Below are 20,000 nucleotides of genomic sequence, written 5' to 3'. Positions count from 1 at the left end.
TAATGAACCAATTTCTCCAGACCCTTGGCACTTCATTAAATTAAGGTTCCACTGTAGATAGAGGATAAAATAAATGGGTGCTTGTAGACATGGAATTTCTCTTTGAGTGTATATTAACTAGATACCTCATGAGTGGCAGGAAAGGTGAGGGACGTGTCAGCAGCTGATTGGCTGCATCAAACACACATAAGAAAACTATATCTCTGATTGTAATTTTACATGTTGACTCTTTTGTACTGTTATGGACTTTCCCAGGCTTGGAAATCTTTGTAAGACACTGTAATTTACATATTTACTTCTGATAACTAAAATTTACTATTTCAGGATGCAAATCTTTGAGGGTAAAACAGCTAAAATTGGAACCAAAAGATGAAAAGGTATATGGAAGTTTTATTTTCAGGTGGTGTGAACATTTGTAGGTAAAATATTCATTCGACCCGGCAGCTCTTTTGGCAGACATAGGGTATCTAATGTTTCCTTCATTCTTTGTAGCTGTCATGGTTTTCAATTGATGGGGAGCCATTTGAAGCGAAAGCAATAACAATAACACCTCTTCCAAACAAACTTCACTTCTTCTTCAATCCACACAAGATTCAGAGTTGAGCTGCAGTGTTTGTAGATGTGCTTGGTAAAGAGAAATGGTTATGAGTGAATGCCTTCCTTTTGTCAAATGTTATTGTTGATAAGTAAATGTAAATAGGTATTCTGAAAATAACTTGCCAGGAATTCATTGCTTGAAATAAATATTGTTACAGAGAAAAGTGGCCCTGATAAATGTGGCAAAATGATTTAAGACATGCTTTGCAGAAAAACTTGACTTTTTACAAATCATAAACTCACTTAGATTGGTCTAAAAATACAATTCTAGCAAACATTTATCTAGCAAGGGGCTGACATGTTGCAAGTATCTGCCAGAAACTCCCAAAGCTTCTATCTCTGTGAGTTTCTTTACATTCATCTTTTCAGGTTTACATTTGATTATTTGTGTATTTCTTGTTACATACACCTTAGTTGATGGTTCAACATATAATACGGGCAGGAGGTGCATTCAGGGATTGAAAAAGTAGGTGCCGAGATGAGCAAAATGTCCGTTCCTATTAAATGTCAAACTACTCAATAAGGGATTCATTATTCCTCTTTATTTTCTAGTTTTTAAACTGCATCGTTTTGATACGACGTTACCTGAGAGTGATATTGGTCGCATAAAGTGCATGCGAAAGAAGAATAAAATGCAAACCAAACCATTTTTTTGTCATGGACACACTATAAAAGTGTCCTTCATGTTGAATAAAAACGGTTACAATGTGGTCGGGCAAAAAGTTTTGCTTAAAGGATAAAAAAACAACTCAAAGCTTGGATTGTTCATAATTTAGATATATCAACAAAGTTGAAATGGTAAATTGGCTCCGATAAAGGGCTAACGCTCGAAACATCAGCTTTTGTAATCATTACGGTGGCCAATTTACCATAATGATTTCAACTTTGTTGATATATCCAAATTATTTCGTTACCCCCACCGACGCAGCCCCAAACAGCTTCTCTAGAAACTATCAGCCTTTATTCACTTGGATTGTTCAGTGTGGCCATTTTTTGGCTCTGCTTTCTGTCTGTATTTCAAGTCTGTATTTTTGCTGTTCTGTAGCATACTAGTACAAAATCAAAGCAGTAATGGTAATTGACTTGGATGGTTTCCTCTAATAACCAGATTCACAAAGGCAATTGGGCTCAGGCCATGCCATGCCAAAACCAGTGGTATTAGTCAAGTAAGGTAAAGTCTGTTTACGAGCCTAGTGGCCCATTAGGCCAGTGCTTAACTCCGGTTTCTGTAGCTTGAAGCGACTGGGAGTGTTTCTACTCCCCCCCTGGATGGGATGCCAGTCCATCACAGGGTTACCCCCAGCATTAAATTGCCGGTACCCATTTAAACACCTGGGTGAAGAGAGGCACTGTGAGAGTAAAGAGTCTTGCCTAAGAACACAACACAATGTCCCGGCCGGGGCTCGAACCCAGACCACTTGATCCAGAGTCAAACGCACCAACCATGAGGCCACCGCACCTCCACTAGTGTTATTAGTCAAGTACCAAAGCTTTATTTCTTTAACACAACAATCTAACTAAAAGTTTTTATTTCAACAAGGAGTCCTAACAATAAAAATGATTACAATTCAGCATGGCTTAATCTTGGGCCTCTTTTTTTCTTTTTCTCTTTTTTCTTTTTCTTTAAAGTCTGTTCTTTACTCTCAGCATCTTTCAAACTCTAAAGTTAAAATAAAACATGTAAGAAATATTAAAAACAATGAAAATAAAACAAAAAGGGCATTTTCCTCAAACCTCTTTGTTTCCAACATTCCTATATGGATTAATGTAGTTTGGATCTCTTGGTACAAGTCTCAACTCTTGCGCCATCTACGGACAAAAGGAAGAAACAAACTCAGTAGTCATTTCATTGCATAGCATGCTTGACTTTGTAACATGCCACATCTACAAATTATCTTGAGTAGAAAAGAGCGAAAGACCCGCTGTGGCTTTCTTTGAATATTGAGCACCTTGTCTCGTTGAACTTGACGAGAAGAAAATAATTAAATTAATACAAAAAATTCATTTTAAAAGACAAGGAAATCTGCAAGTGACACTCAAATAAATTCTGACTAACAATTGTTCAGTCAGGTGGGTCAACTCAGGCCTTCATGTAAAACTAGTGGGGAATGTAGTACCCTGAAGATGGGTGTCCTGTAGTCCAGGCCCTGGTTGTTCAAAGAACGGATAACACTATCCAGTGGATAAATTGCTGTCCGGTGGATAAGTGTTCCAAAATACACTGCGCTTTCCTCTGGATAGCGATTTATCCAGTGGATAGAGTTATATCCACCCTGCAAACAACCAAAGCCAGACTGAAAAGTCTCAAGTGATTGTACAGTCTTTGTCATTTATTTATATATTACAATCTATGGATGAAAAAACCAAAGGATGAACTCCAAAGAAGTCTTGTACCCCATATAAAAAAAAAAATCACCTAAAAATATATAAATATAATAGCTACTTAAGAATCACGGAAAAATTTCCTAACTCAAGACTTAAAAATATTTACATTATCACAAACACGAATGTCTACTGGTAGTTGATTCCACTGGTCAGTAATTCCATGGAAAAAACTATACTTTAAGTTATTAGTTCTAGCATATTTCTTCTTTAAAGTTAAAAAATCCTTAGCCCTAAGTGAGTAGCGGTCAGTTTCCGAGTAGAAATCTATAATTTGCACAAGACATGTTACTCCCACAATGCCTCTCTCTCCATCCAGGAGTAGAAATGGTTACTGGTTGACTGTCACAGTAGACTAACTGAGGGGGTCAATGACCCTCTTCCCTTTCTTTGTGGAATGTTTTCTTTGAAGTCAACTGAACAAAAAAGGAATCAAACTTACTAGAGAATAAACTTGCTATGTATCACTTACTGCTCAGCCAACAAAATGTCACTTTTAGTGAAACAGTGGGAATGTTGAAATGACAATCAGTTACAAAATACCCTGGGTGAGACAAGGTATACCCCACTCCCCTTTTAAAAAGATTCCAACCTGCAATGGTCTACTATGACAGGGGGATAGGTACCACCACTGCTATCCCTTTATGTGAAGGAAAATGAGATGAGCTCTTATGTAGGCAATTTGACTTGTGTACAAGACTTTCTGGACTTATCTAACAGCTGCAGTAAATTTTTGCTCCAGTTCACCCACACATGAAGAAAGCAATGCCCACCTTTAAACTATTACTCACCAAATACAATAACTTTGAGTCTGTTTCATCATAAATTTGAGTTTCATTGCAAAAGCTTAAACTCCATCTAGCCAAAAGTTCCCAGTCTTTGGATTTGGTGTATACCTTCAGGAAATACAATAAAAGAATTAATGAACATGAAACAATTTACAAAGATCTTAATTCTTTTTGCCCTAAAATCTTGAGAAGTAATGAAACACTGAAAAATGTGATGATTTCTATCAAGCATGAGTCCAGGTTTATTATACTCACACCTACAAAATGCACTTTGCCTTTTACATTACTCAAAAATGGATTTCTTTGGAATGCCAAGACACTATTCTATTGTATGATGATGGTAAAATCTTACCTTGTATGTTACATCAGGCAATCGCAAAAGAATATCTCCAAACAAGGCAGTATTCTCCAAAACGTTTGCTAATGCTGGAAATGGTTTAAATAAATATAAAATCATTGTGGGGGCAACAAAATGGAACAAGAGAGGGAGAAATGAGCAAGGTACTTTAAGAGGCTTTTGTCTTTCAGCTCTCTTTCACTTTCGTGCTTATTGCTAGTTGTTCAAACAAAGTTTAGCCATGGTTTAACAAAACTGTTTTCGAAACTAACTTCGAATTTGTGGTAACTTTAAAATAAACTTCACTTGTTGTAACTAACTTCAAAATTGTTGTAAATCAATAATTGTTGTAAATCAATTGTAAAAAATCAAAAATTTGCTGAAGCTTTTATCTGAACATTTATTTTTGTGAACAGAGTCAAGAGGGCCAAAAGCTAACAGCGGAAGGACATTTATTCAATTACATCAACCCTGTTACAGTGCATGCCTAAGGTCCACTCGGGGCTGTGGTCCATTAATGCCCTGGCACCTTACTTTTCCTCTTGGGCAACTCAGGAATCTTAGTTTTTTCTTAAAAAGCATATGCAGGGCACATTGGATTTCACTGTTTCAGAGCATTGGGCTCTCTTCAATTTTTCTTAGAGCACAGCCTTGCCACTGCTTACAAGTGTACAACTGTGGTTTCAGTTAGACCTTCTTTTAACAACTGGCCCTTTAGACCCTTCCCACATTTTTGTAAGCCCCTTTTCCTTGTCTAGGTTGTTCAAAACATGGTTAAGCTAACCCAGGTTAGTGTAAATTTTAAATTAAGTTCTGTAGATCTGCAAAGGGATTTTTCTTTTGTATTTTTTCCCATTAGTTCTGAATCATATTGAGAGAAGACCCAACAAAACCTTTAGCTCTCATCCACACTCTTCTCAACGAAAATTTAAGCCAAGATCAACTGTTAATCCTAGATTAGCATTAACCCCCTTTCAAACAACCCGGCCCAGGTTTTCAACATTTTACCTCAGTCAGTCTATAGATTTTCCTTGTAATGGCACTACAATGAAACCTAACATGGGTGGATAATGAAGGAATTTAAATACCTTCTAACTCTGATTTTTCTGTAGGAAATGCTTGTCCAGGTATATAACTTGATGCAGTTACTTTCACCTTTGCATCCTGTAATACCTGTGTGACAAACAGAGAATAAAATATTTTACTGATTGATACACAAGAATAAACTCATTAATGATATCACATCAGTAAGTTTCTACATTTATACACAAACTGCAAATGAGAAAAGGCTTGTTTTAAAATAACTGACATGCAAGATGACTTGTGTTAAAAAATTTAAGGATAAATTATAAAAACAGAAGTCATGTTTGGTAAGTAAAATGTATTTAAGAAATGACAACAAGTTGATCATAAAATCTGCTTTAAGTTTCTACAAATAAGATGTAAATAATTACAAATATAATATTACGTCAATTTTGGGTCTAAAATTTTAAATCAGGCAATGTGTCCACCCTTAAACTCCCATGAGTGACCAAGGCACAATTTCTCCTTACAATATCAAGCAAACAAGTGATGAAAAAAAAAATTTAATTAGGGGATTGTTGGTTGATTGAAAAACAACTTCTCTGAACTAACCTCATAAGAATTGCATGGCAGACAGTAAGGAGAATTACTAATGAGATCTTAGAAGTGAAAGGATTGAAGAAATTATTCATGCTGTATGCCAACAGTCCCATAACAGATCACGTCAAACCCGTAGGAGGCTTGGTGCTCTTTTCACGGGAATCAAACGTGTCAAGATGAATATATAAAATATAGCCACTTTAAAAATAAACTTATAATTCTGAAGTGTCACCTGATTTCAAATGGAATTGCATTTCAAGGTCTCTAACCAACACTTATTAAACTCTAAAAGCGCTAGTGAATGATAAGCTCCATTCAACCTCGGTTGTAACAAGTAAGACCTAGAACTTACCGTAAACAATTTTTCAAGAACAATTTCAACCATTTTATATTGTTTGGAGTAGTCATTGAGTTTTAGTATACTCTCTGCAGCGAGAGTTTGCTCTCCGCGTTTTTGCTTGAAAATTGCACGATCTGAAAAAACTCAAGTCAAGGAAACACGTAAATGTGACTTGAATTTTAGGGTTCGATTCTGATTAAAAGTTACCGTTATTTAAAACGTGTAGTCAAAGGATACAAACTGAAATCTGTACGTCGTCTTTGTCCGATGATTTATCTTTTGCTGGTCTCTCTGTAGTGTTGCCTATAGACTCCTCGTTTGCCATGACAGAGACTGATGCATACATAATAACGAAAAGGCAATCGAGCAGCGGCCTCATCGCTTTATCTTCAGAATAGTACTTCCAATACCAAAAGATGGCGCTTCTCCACATGGCCGAACCTCAACTCCAAGTTGATAGGAACTCCCCCACCCTACCCCTACGAAGTTCTACGGAAAGCTCGTATCCAGATCTCATCTTCTCTACTGGGGCTAAGAAAATTCGGGAGGGTATCGAGCCGTCTAAAAACGATAACGAACAAGTAACCGAAAGCCAGTATATCGAACTGGCGTCATTTTTTTTTGTTGCGTCTGTTAGGCAAGCTAAGGGATGGCGAAAGGAGCGCCCAGCACGGAAAAAAATGACGCTTGCCGTCGTTTCTGCCGCGCTCTTTATCTCACACGAGAATTGCACTTCCTGGAGTTAATATTCGACTCACGCCCACCTTACACTAACCTTAGCTGGTCTAAAAAACGCAAAAGGTGACGCCTACCGTCTTTTGTCGCGCCTCTGCTCTTGAGCATGACTCCCTCCCTCTAACGAGACTCCATTTGTATGAAAGCCTATTTTTTTTTCATATAGGCTGCATGAAAACAACAACCAACCAGTAAACAGGAACTCTTTTTATTTTGGGCAAGTGTGAAAAGTGTAAATGAAGTCAGGGAAGTAGAGAAAAAAAGAGTACCTTTGATTAGAGAAAATTAAATATTTCTACGAAAAATTACAAATCTATGTTCTAATGCCAACTAGCTAAAAGAGATTAGCAGTATTCACTACAAACAACCAAAGGAATCAAAAGTCCAGGAATGGACAGACATCTTAAACATACATTCGCATATTTGTACACATCTATGAGCAGAAGAGAATAACCACTATGTGGCGAGAATATGCTCTTGTTTTAACTTCAGTACTCAAAAGAGACTAAAACAATCTAAGAAATAAGCAAAGGTCAATTAATGCAAGCTATATGGCTTGGTTCTAGTTTTTCTCACTCCAACTATTCACAGCCATTCTTTTATCTCCTTTTCCCTCTTTTGTTCCCAGCTGGCGGCCTTTGAAGCTGAAACCTAGGTTGTGCACTAAATGCTGATGTCCCTGCACCAAATGTGCTGCCCCCTAGGCCTGTCCCTGTGGAGCCAAAAGCTCCTCCTGATGGAGCCCCTAGAGATGGGGTGCCAAACCCCCCAGAGAGACCTGTAGAGGCACCAAGTCCAGTGGTTCCTAAAGTACCAGCACCTAGGGATGACCCAAATGTACTGGCTCCTGTTATATTAGTACCACCAAGTCCTGGCGTGGTCCCAAATGGATTACTGAGGGAAGGTGTTCCTGTAGCTCCTAAAGATCCTGCTAGACCTGTTGTATTTGTCTGAAGAGTGTTAAGGCCAAATGTTGGAGCTTGTAAAACAAAAGAAAAGCAATATTTGATATCAATGCAGCCACAGTACAAAAGGGAAGTATTTATGAAATTAGGGCTGAGAGTTTCGAAAGAAACTGTTTGGGGCTGCGTCGGTGGGAGTAACGAAATAATTTGGATATATCAACAAAGTTGAAATGGTAAATTGGCCACCGTAACGATTACAAAAGCTGATGTTTTGAGCATTAGCCCTTCGTCATTTGCTCCGACAAAGGGCTAACGCTCGAAACGTCAGCTTTTGTAATCATTACAGTGGCCAATTTACCATTTCAACTTTGTTCATATATCCAAATTACTTATGAAATTACTTCGTATTCAAAATATGTCTAAAACTTGGGCAATGCTTTGTCAGTCTTCATTTTGTGCCCTCCCTGATAATCTGCTCTTTGTGTCATGGTTCTTTGTTTGTACCACACTGACTACACTGTACATACATTATGTAAAACTTACACTCCCTCTCCATACCTGCCATATTTGCCGTAGCTACCACACCCAAGGCTGAGTTGTTGGATGATACCCTGAAAGGACTGGGGCCAAGGCTAAGTTCTGTACCTGATAAATTTTAGATAAAAGTATATGATTTACTTTACAAAAGTGTCCATGATTTAAACACCAGGGATGGAAAGTTTTACTTCATTTACTTGTAGAAATACTTGTAGTTCAGTGATTTCAAACAAGAAAAACTGAAAACTCGTCTGCTTACTTTTTTGTTTCTCCTTACCCTGTTTCATGCCAGTAGGGGTCTGCTTGTAACAGATAGTTACCAACAAAGCCAAAGAAAAAATTGTAACCTTCAGTGTTGTCATTAGAAAATGTAGTAAGTGTATAATCCAAACTGAGTAAGTGGCTGAATTGAATTATGCTTGCCTTGAAGGCATGGCCTATTGTATTTTTTTTAGCAATGCACTCTGAGAAGTAGACTTCCAGCATTCTGGGACACATTTGAGAAATGTTTTTAAGCCAGATATTGATGTTAGGATGAGTTAAAAACTTCCCTTTTTCTGTCTTGGATCACAATTCACAGAGAAGCCAAAGCAAAATGGTCAGACAGTTGACCGGTTTCCACTGCCTACAACCCCGAACCTAACATGCTTAACACTTACTGGTCTTTGATAAATCCTTTGAACTGCTTGAGAAAATATCTGTACTGTCCTTAAAGTAAGCCCTTCTGTAATTAAGGTAATGTTCTTTTTGCAACTGTGAGGAATTATAAAAATATCAAATGTTAGAAACAGGAGCAAAATTAGTGTTGTTAACCTGGTTTGTTGTTTTTCAATCTGAGAAACAGGAAACAGATAAGAAAGATCACTGAAAACTGAACAAATGAAATCTGGCTGAACTTTCCTCATTATCTGTCTTTATCTAGAGCTTGTTGCGGCATGAGCTACCAACCACTATGAAAGAACAATGAAATAACATTTGGCTTGGAATTTTTACCTTCACAGCTTCATGGATTTCATGTAGTTTGGCTGCCAGAGCGATAAATGTTTCATGCACTTTGTGCATAACCTCAGAAAGATCTGAATAAACAAAACAAACCAGAAAACAACTAAGTTTTCTACTTGCTACTGTTTTGATGACCAAAACAGTCAAACACTTAAGTGGTAAGTGTTATTAGTCAGAAAAACACAGACACCAATATTTGGGATAATCCAGTGACATAACTTATGACCACTTTGTTCAATGGCAACTAACTTTGCAGCGAGATGTAAAATTTTTAAAACTTTGTGTTTAAGATCATCAGCAGAAGTGTCGCAACTATCTGCATACAACACTATATACGATGCTCTGTTTCTGCAAGTTGTAAAAATATTGCCTCTAGCTACTCAATTATTATGCAGTCAGATGTTGTGTAAACCCCCAAGAAAAATTTTTCTGATATATAAAATTCCCGATGACCATTTTGTGATTTAAAAGAGGTTGAGCTTGGAGCTCTGAGATCCTCTGTAGACATGCTCAACACACACCTTGTGGGGTCAATGTTTGCCCTTGGGACATGGAAGCAAGATGGCTCTCCATAATCTCAATTTGCTTCCTGTACATCAACATCCTTTCTTCAAATGACTCCACCAAGCGCTGAAAATACTCCTGAGGAGCCACATTCTCGTGTTGTAAGGGTTGAGGAATATCATTGGTTCTTTGTGCAATTTCAGCATTCTTCAGCTCCTGGAGATCAAAAGAAAGTTTCATGTTTCCAATTTCATTTTCATAAACAAGGAGTTAAAACTATCAGAAACAAATTCACCTAATGCTATGTGCAACTTCTATTTCACAGTTATATAAAAAGAACTAGTGAAACAAATTTTCAACTCAATGAATTTGATTATACGAAAATCATATATGTGTACTGCAGTTTAATGAAATGCATGAAAGCAATCCTCACAGTAATGAACCCTACTTATGTAGTAGTAATAATTTATAATAATAATAATTCATTCTTTATATAGCTTGTGGACCATAGGAAGATGCTCCCAAGCGCTTTACAACATGCATGCAAGTAACCCACCATCCCACCCTGGGAGGACATCCACCACACAGTAATCTCGTGATTGGGAAATTAACGTCTCCTACCCCTAACCCTGCAGGAGACGGGACCTACGGTTTTATTCATCCTTATCCAAGAAGACTAGAATACCTATCCATTTCTCGATATTATAGAAAGGTAGCAAATTCTCCTCATTTATTTTAAGACCCTGAGTATTGGTCCGGCCGGGGCTCAAACCCTCAACCTCCCACAAAACACAATCAGGCGCTCTAACCAATTGAGCTAACCAGGAAGCGGTTAGCAGGAAATAAGTCTTCTCGAAACACTGAGGTAGAGGGAAAGGGCTTGGAAGTATTCTTAGGATGAATAACTAACAAAAATTCTTGCAGACCCCAAGTGTTTAGATAAGGCTCTGCAAGCATAGAAAAAGTCCTCTTCCACTTAAAAGCAGAGAAACTTACCTGGGATACATCAATTTTGAGGTTTTCCACAGAACATCCATCTCGCTGAATACTGTTAGATACCAGGGCTAAAGCCTGTCTAAGGGCAATGGTTTCTTCTCTTACTTTATCTAATAAACTTCCTGATGCTCTGGAAATCTCATCTTTGTATTCTTTTTGTTCTTTGACATATTTTCTACGACAAAACAACAGCAATTTAGAGGAATGAAACAGTCATCCCTCCAAGAGCCAAACTACTCAGAATCTTCAAAGCCGCAGAGGTATGCATTTCAGATGCTACTGATCTATCACAGTGGAAGATATCTCTTACCACAAATTGTTGCAAATGAACAAGGATAACAACAAAACTTTAGCCAGATATTCTGTGTCAGTGTATTGTGTTCCATGGTAGGACCATCCACTCTCACTAAGCTTCTTTCAACCCAGGAGTGCAGATGGTACCATTGAACACTTTCCTATGAAAATCTGATTGTCAGTTCTCCCCTCTAGGAGCTACACATCTCTCTTGTTAACAAGCTATAAGAGTTTGTTGTTACATCAAGATTTAATTAATTTAATTTTAATTTCTTAGATTTGCCAACAGGCAGGGACACCGCAACAGCTTGCGCCAATTATTGCGGGCCCAGTAAACCCACCCATCCCACCCCAGGGGAGGACATCCACCACACAGTAATCTCATGCATGGGAAATTAATGTCTCCTACCCCTAACCCTGCAGAAAACGGGGCCTATGGTTTATTCATCCTTATCCGAGAAGACTAGAATATCTATCCATTTCTTGATATTATAGAAAGGTAGCAAATCCTCCTCAGTTATTTAAGACCCTGAGTGTTGGTCCGGCTGGGGCTTGAACCCTCTACCTCCCACACAACAGTCCGGCGCTCTACCAATTGAGCTAACCAGGAGGCAGTTAAGATAACAACTACTACCTGATAAGTTTGAGTACATACACTCCTTGTTTTCTGGATAATGTGTGGGCATCATAGAGAGAGATTTGGTATTAAGGAAACCCTGCAAGACTGCTGAGGGCTATCTTGAATACATTAGCATCTCATACAGATAGAGTAACATACTAATACTTCACCGGGGAACTTCAAGCTTCAAGAATTGAGCTAGGCTTTTACAAGATGAAAAACCAAACTCTAAACTTAGCCATTCTTTCAATATCGTTGTATTGTTGATGTTAATACCATCAACCCTGTAACTATGTTTGAGACTTCATTAACTTATCAAGACAATGACATCACATCATTCAATAAATTGCCCCTAAAACTTACTTGATGTGCTCTGCAATTTCATTCAAAGGATTAGGCAAAGGTGTATCTTTTACATCACTGAAAGAAAAGTTAAAACCATATCATTTGATTTTATCATTGAAAAGTCCCATCACAGATCAGTAGCTGAGATATTGCTTTCTTTCAAAATTGAGTATATTCAACTTAATTACCATAAGTAAAAGAATCAAACCTTACAGGGATTTTGTGTAATTTGTGACAGACAGTCACAAATGACCATCAGTCCCCTGGGCACTGAATCAAATCATTACAGTAAGGTCTCTTTTCCAAAAAAGACAATCCCTCAAGCAATGTCACATGTTCTGTATACATGTGCTGGGAAAAATTAGATCTAGAACTTTGTTAAATTTAGATATTGATATCTTACCCCTCCCTCCCTGTGACGTTGCCAGCTGTGCCCGTGACTCCACCACTCGTACTAGTACCAGTCCCACCCAGGCCAGTAAGAGTGGTAGAGGCTGTGGTACTTGTGGATGCCATAGTTTTTACTGCATTGAAACCTGTAAATGTGCCAATACCCGTGCTAGTACTTAGTCCCAACCCAACACCAGTTGAAGAACTCCCAAGCAATGTTGTTGTGGTTGTGGTTGCAGTATTTCCTTTGAACAAACTACTTCCTAGATTGAGGCCAGATGTTGCACCAGATGCTGGTGTTGCCCCTATGGTAAAACCACTACTTTGTCCTAATTGGCTGGTTTGTCCAAATGCTCCCAAAGTGGGAGCTGTTGCCGTGGTTTTCGCTGCGCTAAATAAAGAAATGGTTGCAGGTGTAGTGGGGCCTGAGGCACCAAATTTGAATCCTGAAGTGGCCCCGACAGAAGAGGCCGCTGATGAACCAAACGGCGTGCCCAAGGTCGTAGTGGTAGAAGCTCCGAAGGGTTTAATGGCAGAAAATCCGGTTCCTCCTACCGAAGTACCGGTCGAAGTACTAGCACCAAAACTTGGTGTTCCAGTAGTGCTGCTAGCGCTTCCGAAAGAGAAACTTTTCGAACCGCTGCCAAAAAGACCTCCAGTTGTCGCTGCCGCCATTATGGTTTCCCTGAGGCACATCAGCGAATCAAAACCCTTGTTATAAAATTCATTTAGTGCATCACGGGACTGCGGCTGTACTTTTCAATATGGCGGCCGGCGGAGGTTTAATAAATCGACTGGAAGTTTAGGAAGAAATATTCTTTTGCTAAAAGATCCGAGGAGTACGTTCAAAGGAGGAATTATTCGTATCGAGGATGGATCTGATAAAGACTCCAAAGGTAAATTATGTGACATCACTACTCAGAAAAAGATCCAATTTCGGCATCGATCATATGACCGGTATTCGTGCAGCATTTTTCCCATTTTATTCATCCGAAGGAAATTGTGTTTCAAACTTATAGTTTTGGAAAATACCAGAGAAATATTTTTGTCTTGATTCGAGATAGAGAGATTGGTTGGTAGGAAGCTGGAGACTGACGAGTTCTCGTTAATTTTGTCATTTGTTGCTACTCACGCAACTTGATGCATATCAGAATAACTCTTAATTTTGTCTGCATATTATCCTGACACTGATATTAGATAACATTCTGGTGAAGTTTAAGTTGCTTTTTTTTTAACCGTTAACACTTCAATGTACCTCTATTTTGACTCCTGGGTGTACTTCGTACTAAATCAAAAGTAAGGTTTCCTTACATGTAGACATCGATCTCCTATAACATCTTTCCAGCAGGAACAATTATTAATGGTTATTATTTTGAACAAAAATTAAAAGGAGATAACAGTGGACGATTACGTAATTAAACATAAGAGTTTTTGGTAAGATTTGTACACAGCACGGCGTCATGCATACAGTTCTTAGATAATTCATAAGAAAAACAAAGGCAAAAACATTAGATTGCCTTGTTGTTATATTATGAAAGCAGCAATAAGTGATTCCAAACCTGTTTTTCTTATTTGTTACTGTTTTCTTGATATGTAGATTGAAAATGTCCGCTTAATGACAAAGAATGGGAAAAAGAAGGCTGCGGTGGGTAATTTATACCTGACAACTACTCATCTGTTATTTGTTGATCCTGACTGCTCCAAAGAAACATGGGTAAGTTATGTGACCCATGGGTAAGTTATGTGACCCTGTGCTTGGCACATTGGAGAAGGGACTGTAAAAATTCACTTTTTTGCAAGCCCCTCCTCCCTGCTCACAACTTACTTTAAAAAAAAAAACAAAACTGTTAAAACAGTCAATCATATGCCATTTCCACATCTATATATTAAGTATTGATGAGCCTACTAAGCAAAAGAAAGCTGTTAAGTAACCTTCCTTTTTCAATTGCCTGCCCTAAGAATACTATGAATGTCTGTAACTTCATGTTCTTGTTTATATTGGTTGTCTAGGTGACTCCATAGCAGATAGTGGTAGTTCTTTACTTGTACATCATCAGTATTAAAATATAATTTACTTCATTTATTTGTGATTATGTACACATATTCTCAATTGTGTTGTATTTCTATAGATTCTACATTCCCACATTGCATCAGTGGAGAAGCTCCCCCTCACGGCAGCAGGATCACCTTTGAAAATTCGCTGCAAGACTTTCTTGATTGTGACATTTGTAATTTCAAGAGATAGAGATAGCCAAGAAATTTACACATCATTGTTACAACTTTCCAAACCAGGTAAAGTTTGCCAAATAATTCAACACAATACAGATGTTTTTGTGCGAGAGTTGCCAAAGTAAACTCACAGTAAGTAGATCCAGAAAGGGCAAATATAAAGGAAGGAATATACTAAAAGAAGCCAATCAGATCTTGAAGTGGAGATCTTTGAACAACTTGAGTTGGTGGAAATTCTTGGTGACCTAGTTTGAAATGGGTTTTGTTTAAAATGGTATTGGTTCAGAAAGTGGCATATTTTATATGTGGTATGCAACTGGCGGCAGGGTGGAGGGAAGCGAAAACATTCAATAGTGGATAAATTTACTTAAAAATTAAAATTGCTCTTTAAGGTTACTTCCTACTTTCGTGGGTGTCCTTTGGGAAAAAATTCGTATGCGTGCTAGTTTGAAGAAAACCCTAACAAACTATACATCAAAACAAAGTGTAATAAGTGCAGTTTATGATGAAAATATAATCTAGGCGATTTTTTCATTTAGGAAGTGTCAGGAGCCAATAAGGCATGAAATGACCGAGGGTCTTTTTATTAGATTTATCCGGTATCGGATCCCGCGGCACGAGAAAAATGGCTGCACAATCTCATTCACAAGGCATCAATCAACAAAAGTATGTCTGGCTTTTCCTATATTCTGATTGGTTGTCTAGATATTCACATCTGAAGTTAGAGTAGCGAAAAATATGCGAAGGGTGTTGCGTAAATGGACACCACTTAAAAAGTATTTCAAATATCAAATTTCCTGACACGCTTTTGTTCGTCATCATTCCAAGAATGTTGTGGCAAAATTTCACGAAAATCGGTCAAATCTACGTACCCTATAGATTTGCTCAAAGTGATGTATTCCTCTCAAAATCAAATGCGAGAATATGGATTGAACAGTATGCCTGAACAGTCTTTGATATGTCATGGTGACTGTATAAGTGTGTGTTTATGTATATATGTATACTTAACTGACCACTCCCCAAGACAGCTTTCAAGGCCTGTGTAAAGATATTGGAACACTGTGAATAAACAGTGTTCTAAACTCCCAACTGGCGAGAAGCAGACCAGTTGGTTATATACAAACCACGGCCAAGAATTTGAACTCAGGACAACTACGATCAAATTCAGTGGGTAACAGGGAGGAGAGCTTGGACCCAAACCACCTGATTACAAGACCAGCACCCTAACCACTCTGCCACTTTGCCTCCAATGAATTCCTGATATAACAGGGAACGACAGCAATAGTGTAACATGGCAAAATAGTTCTTTGCTCAAGATTGGAAAAATGTTTTTAAAAGGGTTTAGAGCTATCTTTCTTTCCTTAGTGGGCTGGGAAGCTGCAATTTGCTTTTAGACTCTGGTGACAGTAAAACATGAACTGAGTAAGCAACAATGCCACAGAAGTGAATGAAAGATCTGCTCTATAATGGTGTTTCAATTCCTCTTCACTACAGAGAAACTTGAAGACTTGCATGCCTTCTCTTTTAATCCACAAAGTGAGCAAGTGACACAGTCTGCTGGTTGGGCCTTATTTGATATCAAGTCAGAATATGCACGCATGGGTCTGCCAAACAATGAATGGTGTTGTAGCCACATAAATAAAGACTACAAAGTAAGATTTAATTAGTACATAACTTTTTTTTAACTATCTGAACACAGTCAGTATTCTCTTAACAATCTCTCTCTCTCTCTCTCTCTCTCTCTCTCTCTCTCTCTCTCTCTCTCTCTCTCTCTCTCTCTCTCTCTCTCTCTCTCTCTCTCTCTCTCTCTCTCTCTCTCTCTCTCTCTCTCTCTCTCTCTCTCTCTCTCTCTCTCTCTCTCTCTCTCTTTTGAGACTCTTCAATCAGCAATAGTCCATTTTACAGTTGTGTGCTTGGTTGCCAAGCCTTTGAATGGGAGTGAGGCTAGGGTTGACCCTGTTATGATACAAACCTTGCTGCCTTTCAAATGTAAATCACTTTGTTATCATGCTAAGTAGATACAGGTCTCTATCACAACAAGGTCACCTTCAGCCTCACTCTGAATCAAAGGCTTAGCAACTAAGTACACGACTTACTGTAAAATGGCCTATTCTTTTGTTAATACAGGTCTGTGATACATATCCAAGTGTTCTTTATCTGCCTGCCTCTGCCTCCAACCCTGTTCTTATTGGTAGCTCAAGGTTCCGCAGTCGAGGCAGACTTCCAGCTTTATCTTACCTCTACAAGGATACAAAGGTAAAATATGATGTAAAAATTATTTAATAAAGGTTAGACTGATATATGTTCTCAGCCTTTGCGGCAAGAAGGTCTTTTAAGCTCTTTGTAAAAGATTTCATTTTCAGCAGAAAATGTCAAATATTCCAGGCGTGAATTAATTCATATGTATTGTCTATGGATCGAAATTTTACTCTTTTTACGTTCAGGCAGCAATTTGTCGCTGTAGTCAGCCTCTATCAGGGTTTAACTCCAGATGCCAGGAGGATGAAAGTCTCATTCAAGCCATCTCAAAGGCCACACCTGATGCCAAATATGTGTACATAGTTGACACAAGACCAAAGGTATGACAACTTTTCTTAAGTCCTTGTTTCCCTATGTTTTGCAGGATCACTAAGGAAAAGCTTAGCAATCATATGGAATAAACTTCTTAGTATTTGTTTGAATCCTAATGATTACAGGAGTGTACAGGATCATTGTTTTAAAATTCCCTTTCAAAAAAACAAAATTGTAAACTGCTCAATGCAATTGCAATCTGGCCAAAGTCCCTGGTGAAGTGCCATAAAACACATTAGAGCATATTCATATGGAGAATATAAATAATCACCATTATCAATGCTGGTCTAATCTCACAAACACACCTGTGAATGAAGATTAACACTCAATCATTGCCATCAAAAACAATTTTGTACAAATGACAGGGGTTTCAGCAACGTTTTCAACAGGAGGGCAACCGGTCTTCACGGATGGGCAAAACTTTTTGAACTGAACTTCTTTATAATATAAAATTTTTCTGCAGATAGTCGAACCATGTGGGCAAAACCGTCCTCACGACCGGTCAATTTTCTTGGTGCGCGGCCCTTAATGAAACCCCTGAAATAATAATTTATTCATGTTGTGCGGTTACTGTCATTGCAGATCAATGCGATGGCAAATAAAGCAGCTGGGAAAGGATACGAAAGTACTGATTTTTATGAGAATGTCAAGTTTCAATTTGTTGGAATTGAAAATATCCACGTTATGAGACAGAGTCTGCAGAAAATGATAGAGTGTAAGTGATAAGCCTTCTAGAGCTTCAAATCATTTTTGGTCAGTTAGTTAGCCTGTGAGGGTTGGAAGGGCCACGAGGGAGCTGGCCTAGGTTGTTCAAAGCTGGGTTAAGATAACCCAGGTTTAGTGTGAAATTTGACCTCAGATCTGAAATCTTAAAAAGAAAATTCAGTATAGTTCTTTTTGTCAACAATTTGATGCCTGGATGCCATAAGAAAAAAGAGGAAATTATCTGAAAAAAGGCTTTTCAACAAAGGAATAGAAAAACCCAGATAAAAAGCACAATTCGTGCAAAAGGCTGGACTTTGTATGGGAACTCAAGGACTTGTAGACATAGTTCACATAGATGGTCATTTTATGACAGAAATCGTAGATACCCGTAGCATTTGGAATAAATTTGGAACTGATGTTGATATCCATTGACAATTTCTAATCTCTAGTGGTCTGTGAGACGCCTGAATTAACAGCCAAAGCTTTAGCAAGTGGACTGGACAGCAGTGGATGGATGAAACACATCAAAGCTGTGTTGGACACTTCAGTGTTTATAGCAAAGGTATAATAATTGTTCTGTGCCTTTTTGTTGTACAACTCCTGTCCAGGATTCTGACTATATTCAGACGAGATATTCAATGTGAAAGTTTATTTAGGCTGAGTCAGCCACCCTTGTACTATACGCATCCTACTACTAGAATCTACAATGTACTGGAAGTATTTACTGAAACTAAAGGGCTATACGAAATAGCCTGTGCTACGCCAGATATGAAAAACCACTAAAAAAAACCACTCTTTAGAAGTGGCCAAAAAAATATGTGTAAACGTATTCCTCATCTAATGCAGCGGCACTGTACCCCGAGGAAAGGTTAATTAAAATAAACCTAAATACACTACTAATCGCACAGAAAATTCAATGAAAGCAGTGATATTTTACAGAGAGTTGTAAAACAAAATTACATTAAGTAAGAAAAAAGAAAGTGGTCAAACTTAAGACTGACTGACCTGGAATGACTTAATTTCCCGCGAAACGCTTACATAATCCAAAACTACCGTGATGCCACGCGAACCTCTTCAACCTGCTGTCAGAATATTAATTTGTGACTAATTCATTCCTATGTCAGTCAAACGTCATAAATTACATTTACTGAAAAAAGTGTTTAATTTCAGGCTGTTGTAGAGGAGAAGGTCAGTGTTGTTGTCCATTGCAGTGATGGTTGGGACAGGACTGCCCAAACATGCTCTTTAGCAAGTATCATGTTGGATCCTTACTACAGGACAATGCATGGATTTCAGGTACATGATTAACCTTTGAACGCAAAAGTGATCAACATATAACTTCTCCCTATAACATGAATGCATTATCTAGAAAAAAGGTACTGAGAATACTCAAACTGATCACAGGTAGAAGATGTTATCTTGATCTAACACTAACTTCTCATAACTTATTTACAAGGAAATATGTAGCAGCTAGAGGGGAGAATTCACCATCAGATCTTACAAGTTTAAGGGTTAAACATTTTGCTGTAAGGAACTATCCAGGGATGGTGATCTTGATGCAAAGAGAAACAACCTGATTTTCACCAACAGTGGAGTTTTAGTTGGAGTTGGAGTTGGAGTGACTGTAACTTGTAACTGTTTCTTTACAAGAGATTTCAAGTTTGTGAAAATCAAAAATCTGAGTAGTTTTGTCTTTAAAGAAATTGGTGTTCATCCATATCCACCTGTGACTCCTATGCTTATCATCCTTCGCAAACTATATCAGAGGAACCAACCAATCACAATGTAGGTTTTTAGGAACCTCCACTTCAACAATGTGGTCTACTCTAGATCACATGTGACAGAGAGTCGTAGATAGCATCATTATTAATTTGCTTCCAATTCTTTTGGTTTGATTTTCATTAAATCGCATCACCCTTTATTTCTGATTACACCCCTGACACTCATCGGGACTAACTATTAAAAGAAGTGGCACTCTCCTACAACTCTAAAGCTACACTAAAATGTGTTTATTGGCTATTGTTTCTGACAAACATAGGTGTTGATTGAGAAAGAGTGGCTTGCATTTGGACACAAGTTCACTGAGAGGTAAGAACGATTT

General features: G+C 38.1%; 4 protein-coding genes across 6 annotated transcripts in view; 2 read left to right on the top strand and 2 right to left on the bottom strand.

The window, feature by feature from the left end:
* Positions 1–1,307, top strand: part of LOC111338148 (acylglycerol kinase, mitochondrial) — a 12,958-nt gene extending 11,651 nt beyond the window's left edge. For 2 of the 3 annotated variants that reach the window (XM_088733821.1, XM_088733820.1), the window contains exons 14-15: positions 325–377; positions 493–1,307. In XM_088733821.1, the coding sequence (XP_088589947.1) occupies positions 325–377; positions 493–603 (164 nt within the window). In that variant the 3' untranslated portion in view covers positions 604–1,307. The remainder of the gene's footprint in view (positions 1–324; positions 378–492) is intronic. The other variant, XR_015991868.1, reaches the window with a different exon arrangement.
* An 802-nt stretch (positions 1,308–2,109) lies between these two features.
* LOC111338179 (coiled-coil domain-containing protein 134) lies at positions 2,110–6,581 on the bottom strand. Its single transcript, XM_022944611.2, has 7 exons — positions 6,305–6,581; positions 6,080–6,201; positions 5,193–5,277; positions 4,120–4,193; positions 3,771–3,875; positions 2,332–2,406; positions 2,110–2,257 (listed from the first exon to the last, which is right to left on the bottom strand). The coding sequence occupies exons 1-7, from the start codon at positions 6,498–6,500 to the stop codon at positions 2,159–2,161; spliced, it is 756 nt and encodes a 251-aa protein (XP_022800346.2). The 5' UTR covers positions 6,501–6,581; the 3' UTR covers positions 2,110–2,158.
* Positions 6,582–6,994: 413 nt separating this feature from the next.
* Positions 6,995–13,090, bottom strand: LOC111338178 (nucleoporin p58/p45). Its single transcript, XM_022944610.2, has 8 exons — positions 12,408–13,090; positions 12,023–12,079; positions 10,747–10,921; positions 9,768–9,966; positions 9,238–9,320; positions 8,904–8,997; positions 8,266–8,352; positions 6,995–7,781 (listed from the first exon to the last, which is right to left on the bottom strand). Exons 1-8 carry the CDS (start codon positions 13,088–13,090, stop codon positions 7,402–7,404), a joined length of 1,758 nt encoding a protein of 585 aa, XP_022800345.2. The 3' UTR covers positions 6,995–7,401.
* Positions 13,091–13,149: 59 nt separating this feature from the next.
* The window catches only part of LOC111338147 (phosphatidylinositol-3,5-bisphosphate 3-phosphatase MTMR6), a 12,009-nt gene continuing 5,158 nt past the window's right edge, over positions 13,150–20,000 (top strand). Inside the window, exons 1-10 of the mRNA XM_088733819.1 lie at positions 13,150–13,290; positions 13,992–14,108; positions 14,524–14,686; positions 16,118–16,275; positions 16,751–16,879; positions 17,068–17,202; positions 17,777–17,909; positions 18,349–18,461; positions 19,070–19,195; positions 19,938–19,987. Coding sequence (XP_088589945.1) covers positions 13,267–13,290; positions 13,992–14,108; positions 14,524–14,686; positions 16,118–16,275; positions 16,751–16,879; positions 17,068–17,202; positions 17,777–17,909; positions 18,349–18,461; positions 19,070–19,195; positions 19,938–19,987 — 1,148 coding nt within the window. The 5' untranslated portion in view covers positions 13,150–13,266. The remainder of the gene's footprint in view (positions 13,291–13,991; positions 14,109–14,523; positions 14,687–16,117; positions 16,276–16,750; positions 16,880–17,067; positions 17,203–17,776; positions 17,910–18,348; positions 18,462–19,069; positions 19,196–19,937; positions 19,988–20,000) is intronic.

This window comes from Stylophora pistillata, chromosome 9 (assembly GCF_964205215.1).
Source record: "Stylophora pistillata chromosome 9, jaStyPist1.2, whole genome shotgun sequence".
In the NCBI taxonomy this organism is placed as follows: domain Eukaryota; kingdom Metazoa; phylum Cnidaria; class Anthozoa; order Scleractinia; family Pocilloporidae; genus Stylophora; species Stylophora pistillata.
The sequence above is the reverse complement of the archived record's forward strand: the minus strand, read 5'-3'. Positions and strand labels throughout refer to the sequence as shown.

Coding starts and splice junctions, on each gene's coding strand:
- LOC111338178 (XM_022944610.2), bottom strand. CDS start 13,090: ATGTGCCTCAGGGAAACCATAATGGCGGCAGCGACAACTGGAGGTCTT. Junction 9,967..10,746: donor TCAAAATTGATGTATCCCAG/GTAAGTTTCTCT, acceptor TTTGATCTCCAG/GAGCTGAAGAATGCTGAAAT. Junction 9,321..9,767: donor GCAAACATTGACCCCACAAG/GTGTGTGTTGAG, acceptor TTGTTTATTCAG/ATCTTTCTGAGGTTATGCAC.
- LOC111338179 (XM_022944611.2), bottom strand. CDS start 6,500: ATGTGGAGAAGCGCCATCTTTTGGTATTGGAAGTACTATTCTGAAGAT. Junction 5,278..6,079: donor TTCTTGAAAAATTGTTTACG/GTAAGTTCTAGG, acceptor TTTGTCACACAG/GTATTACAGGATGCAAAGGT. Junction 4,194..5,192: donor AGAAAAATCAGAGTTAGAAG/GTATTTAAATTC, acceptor AACCATTTCCAG/CATTAGCAAACGTTTTGGAG.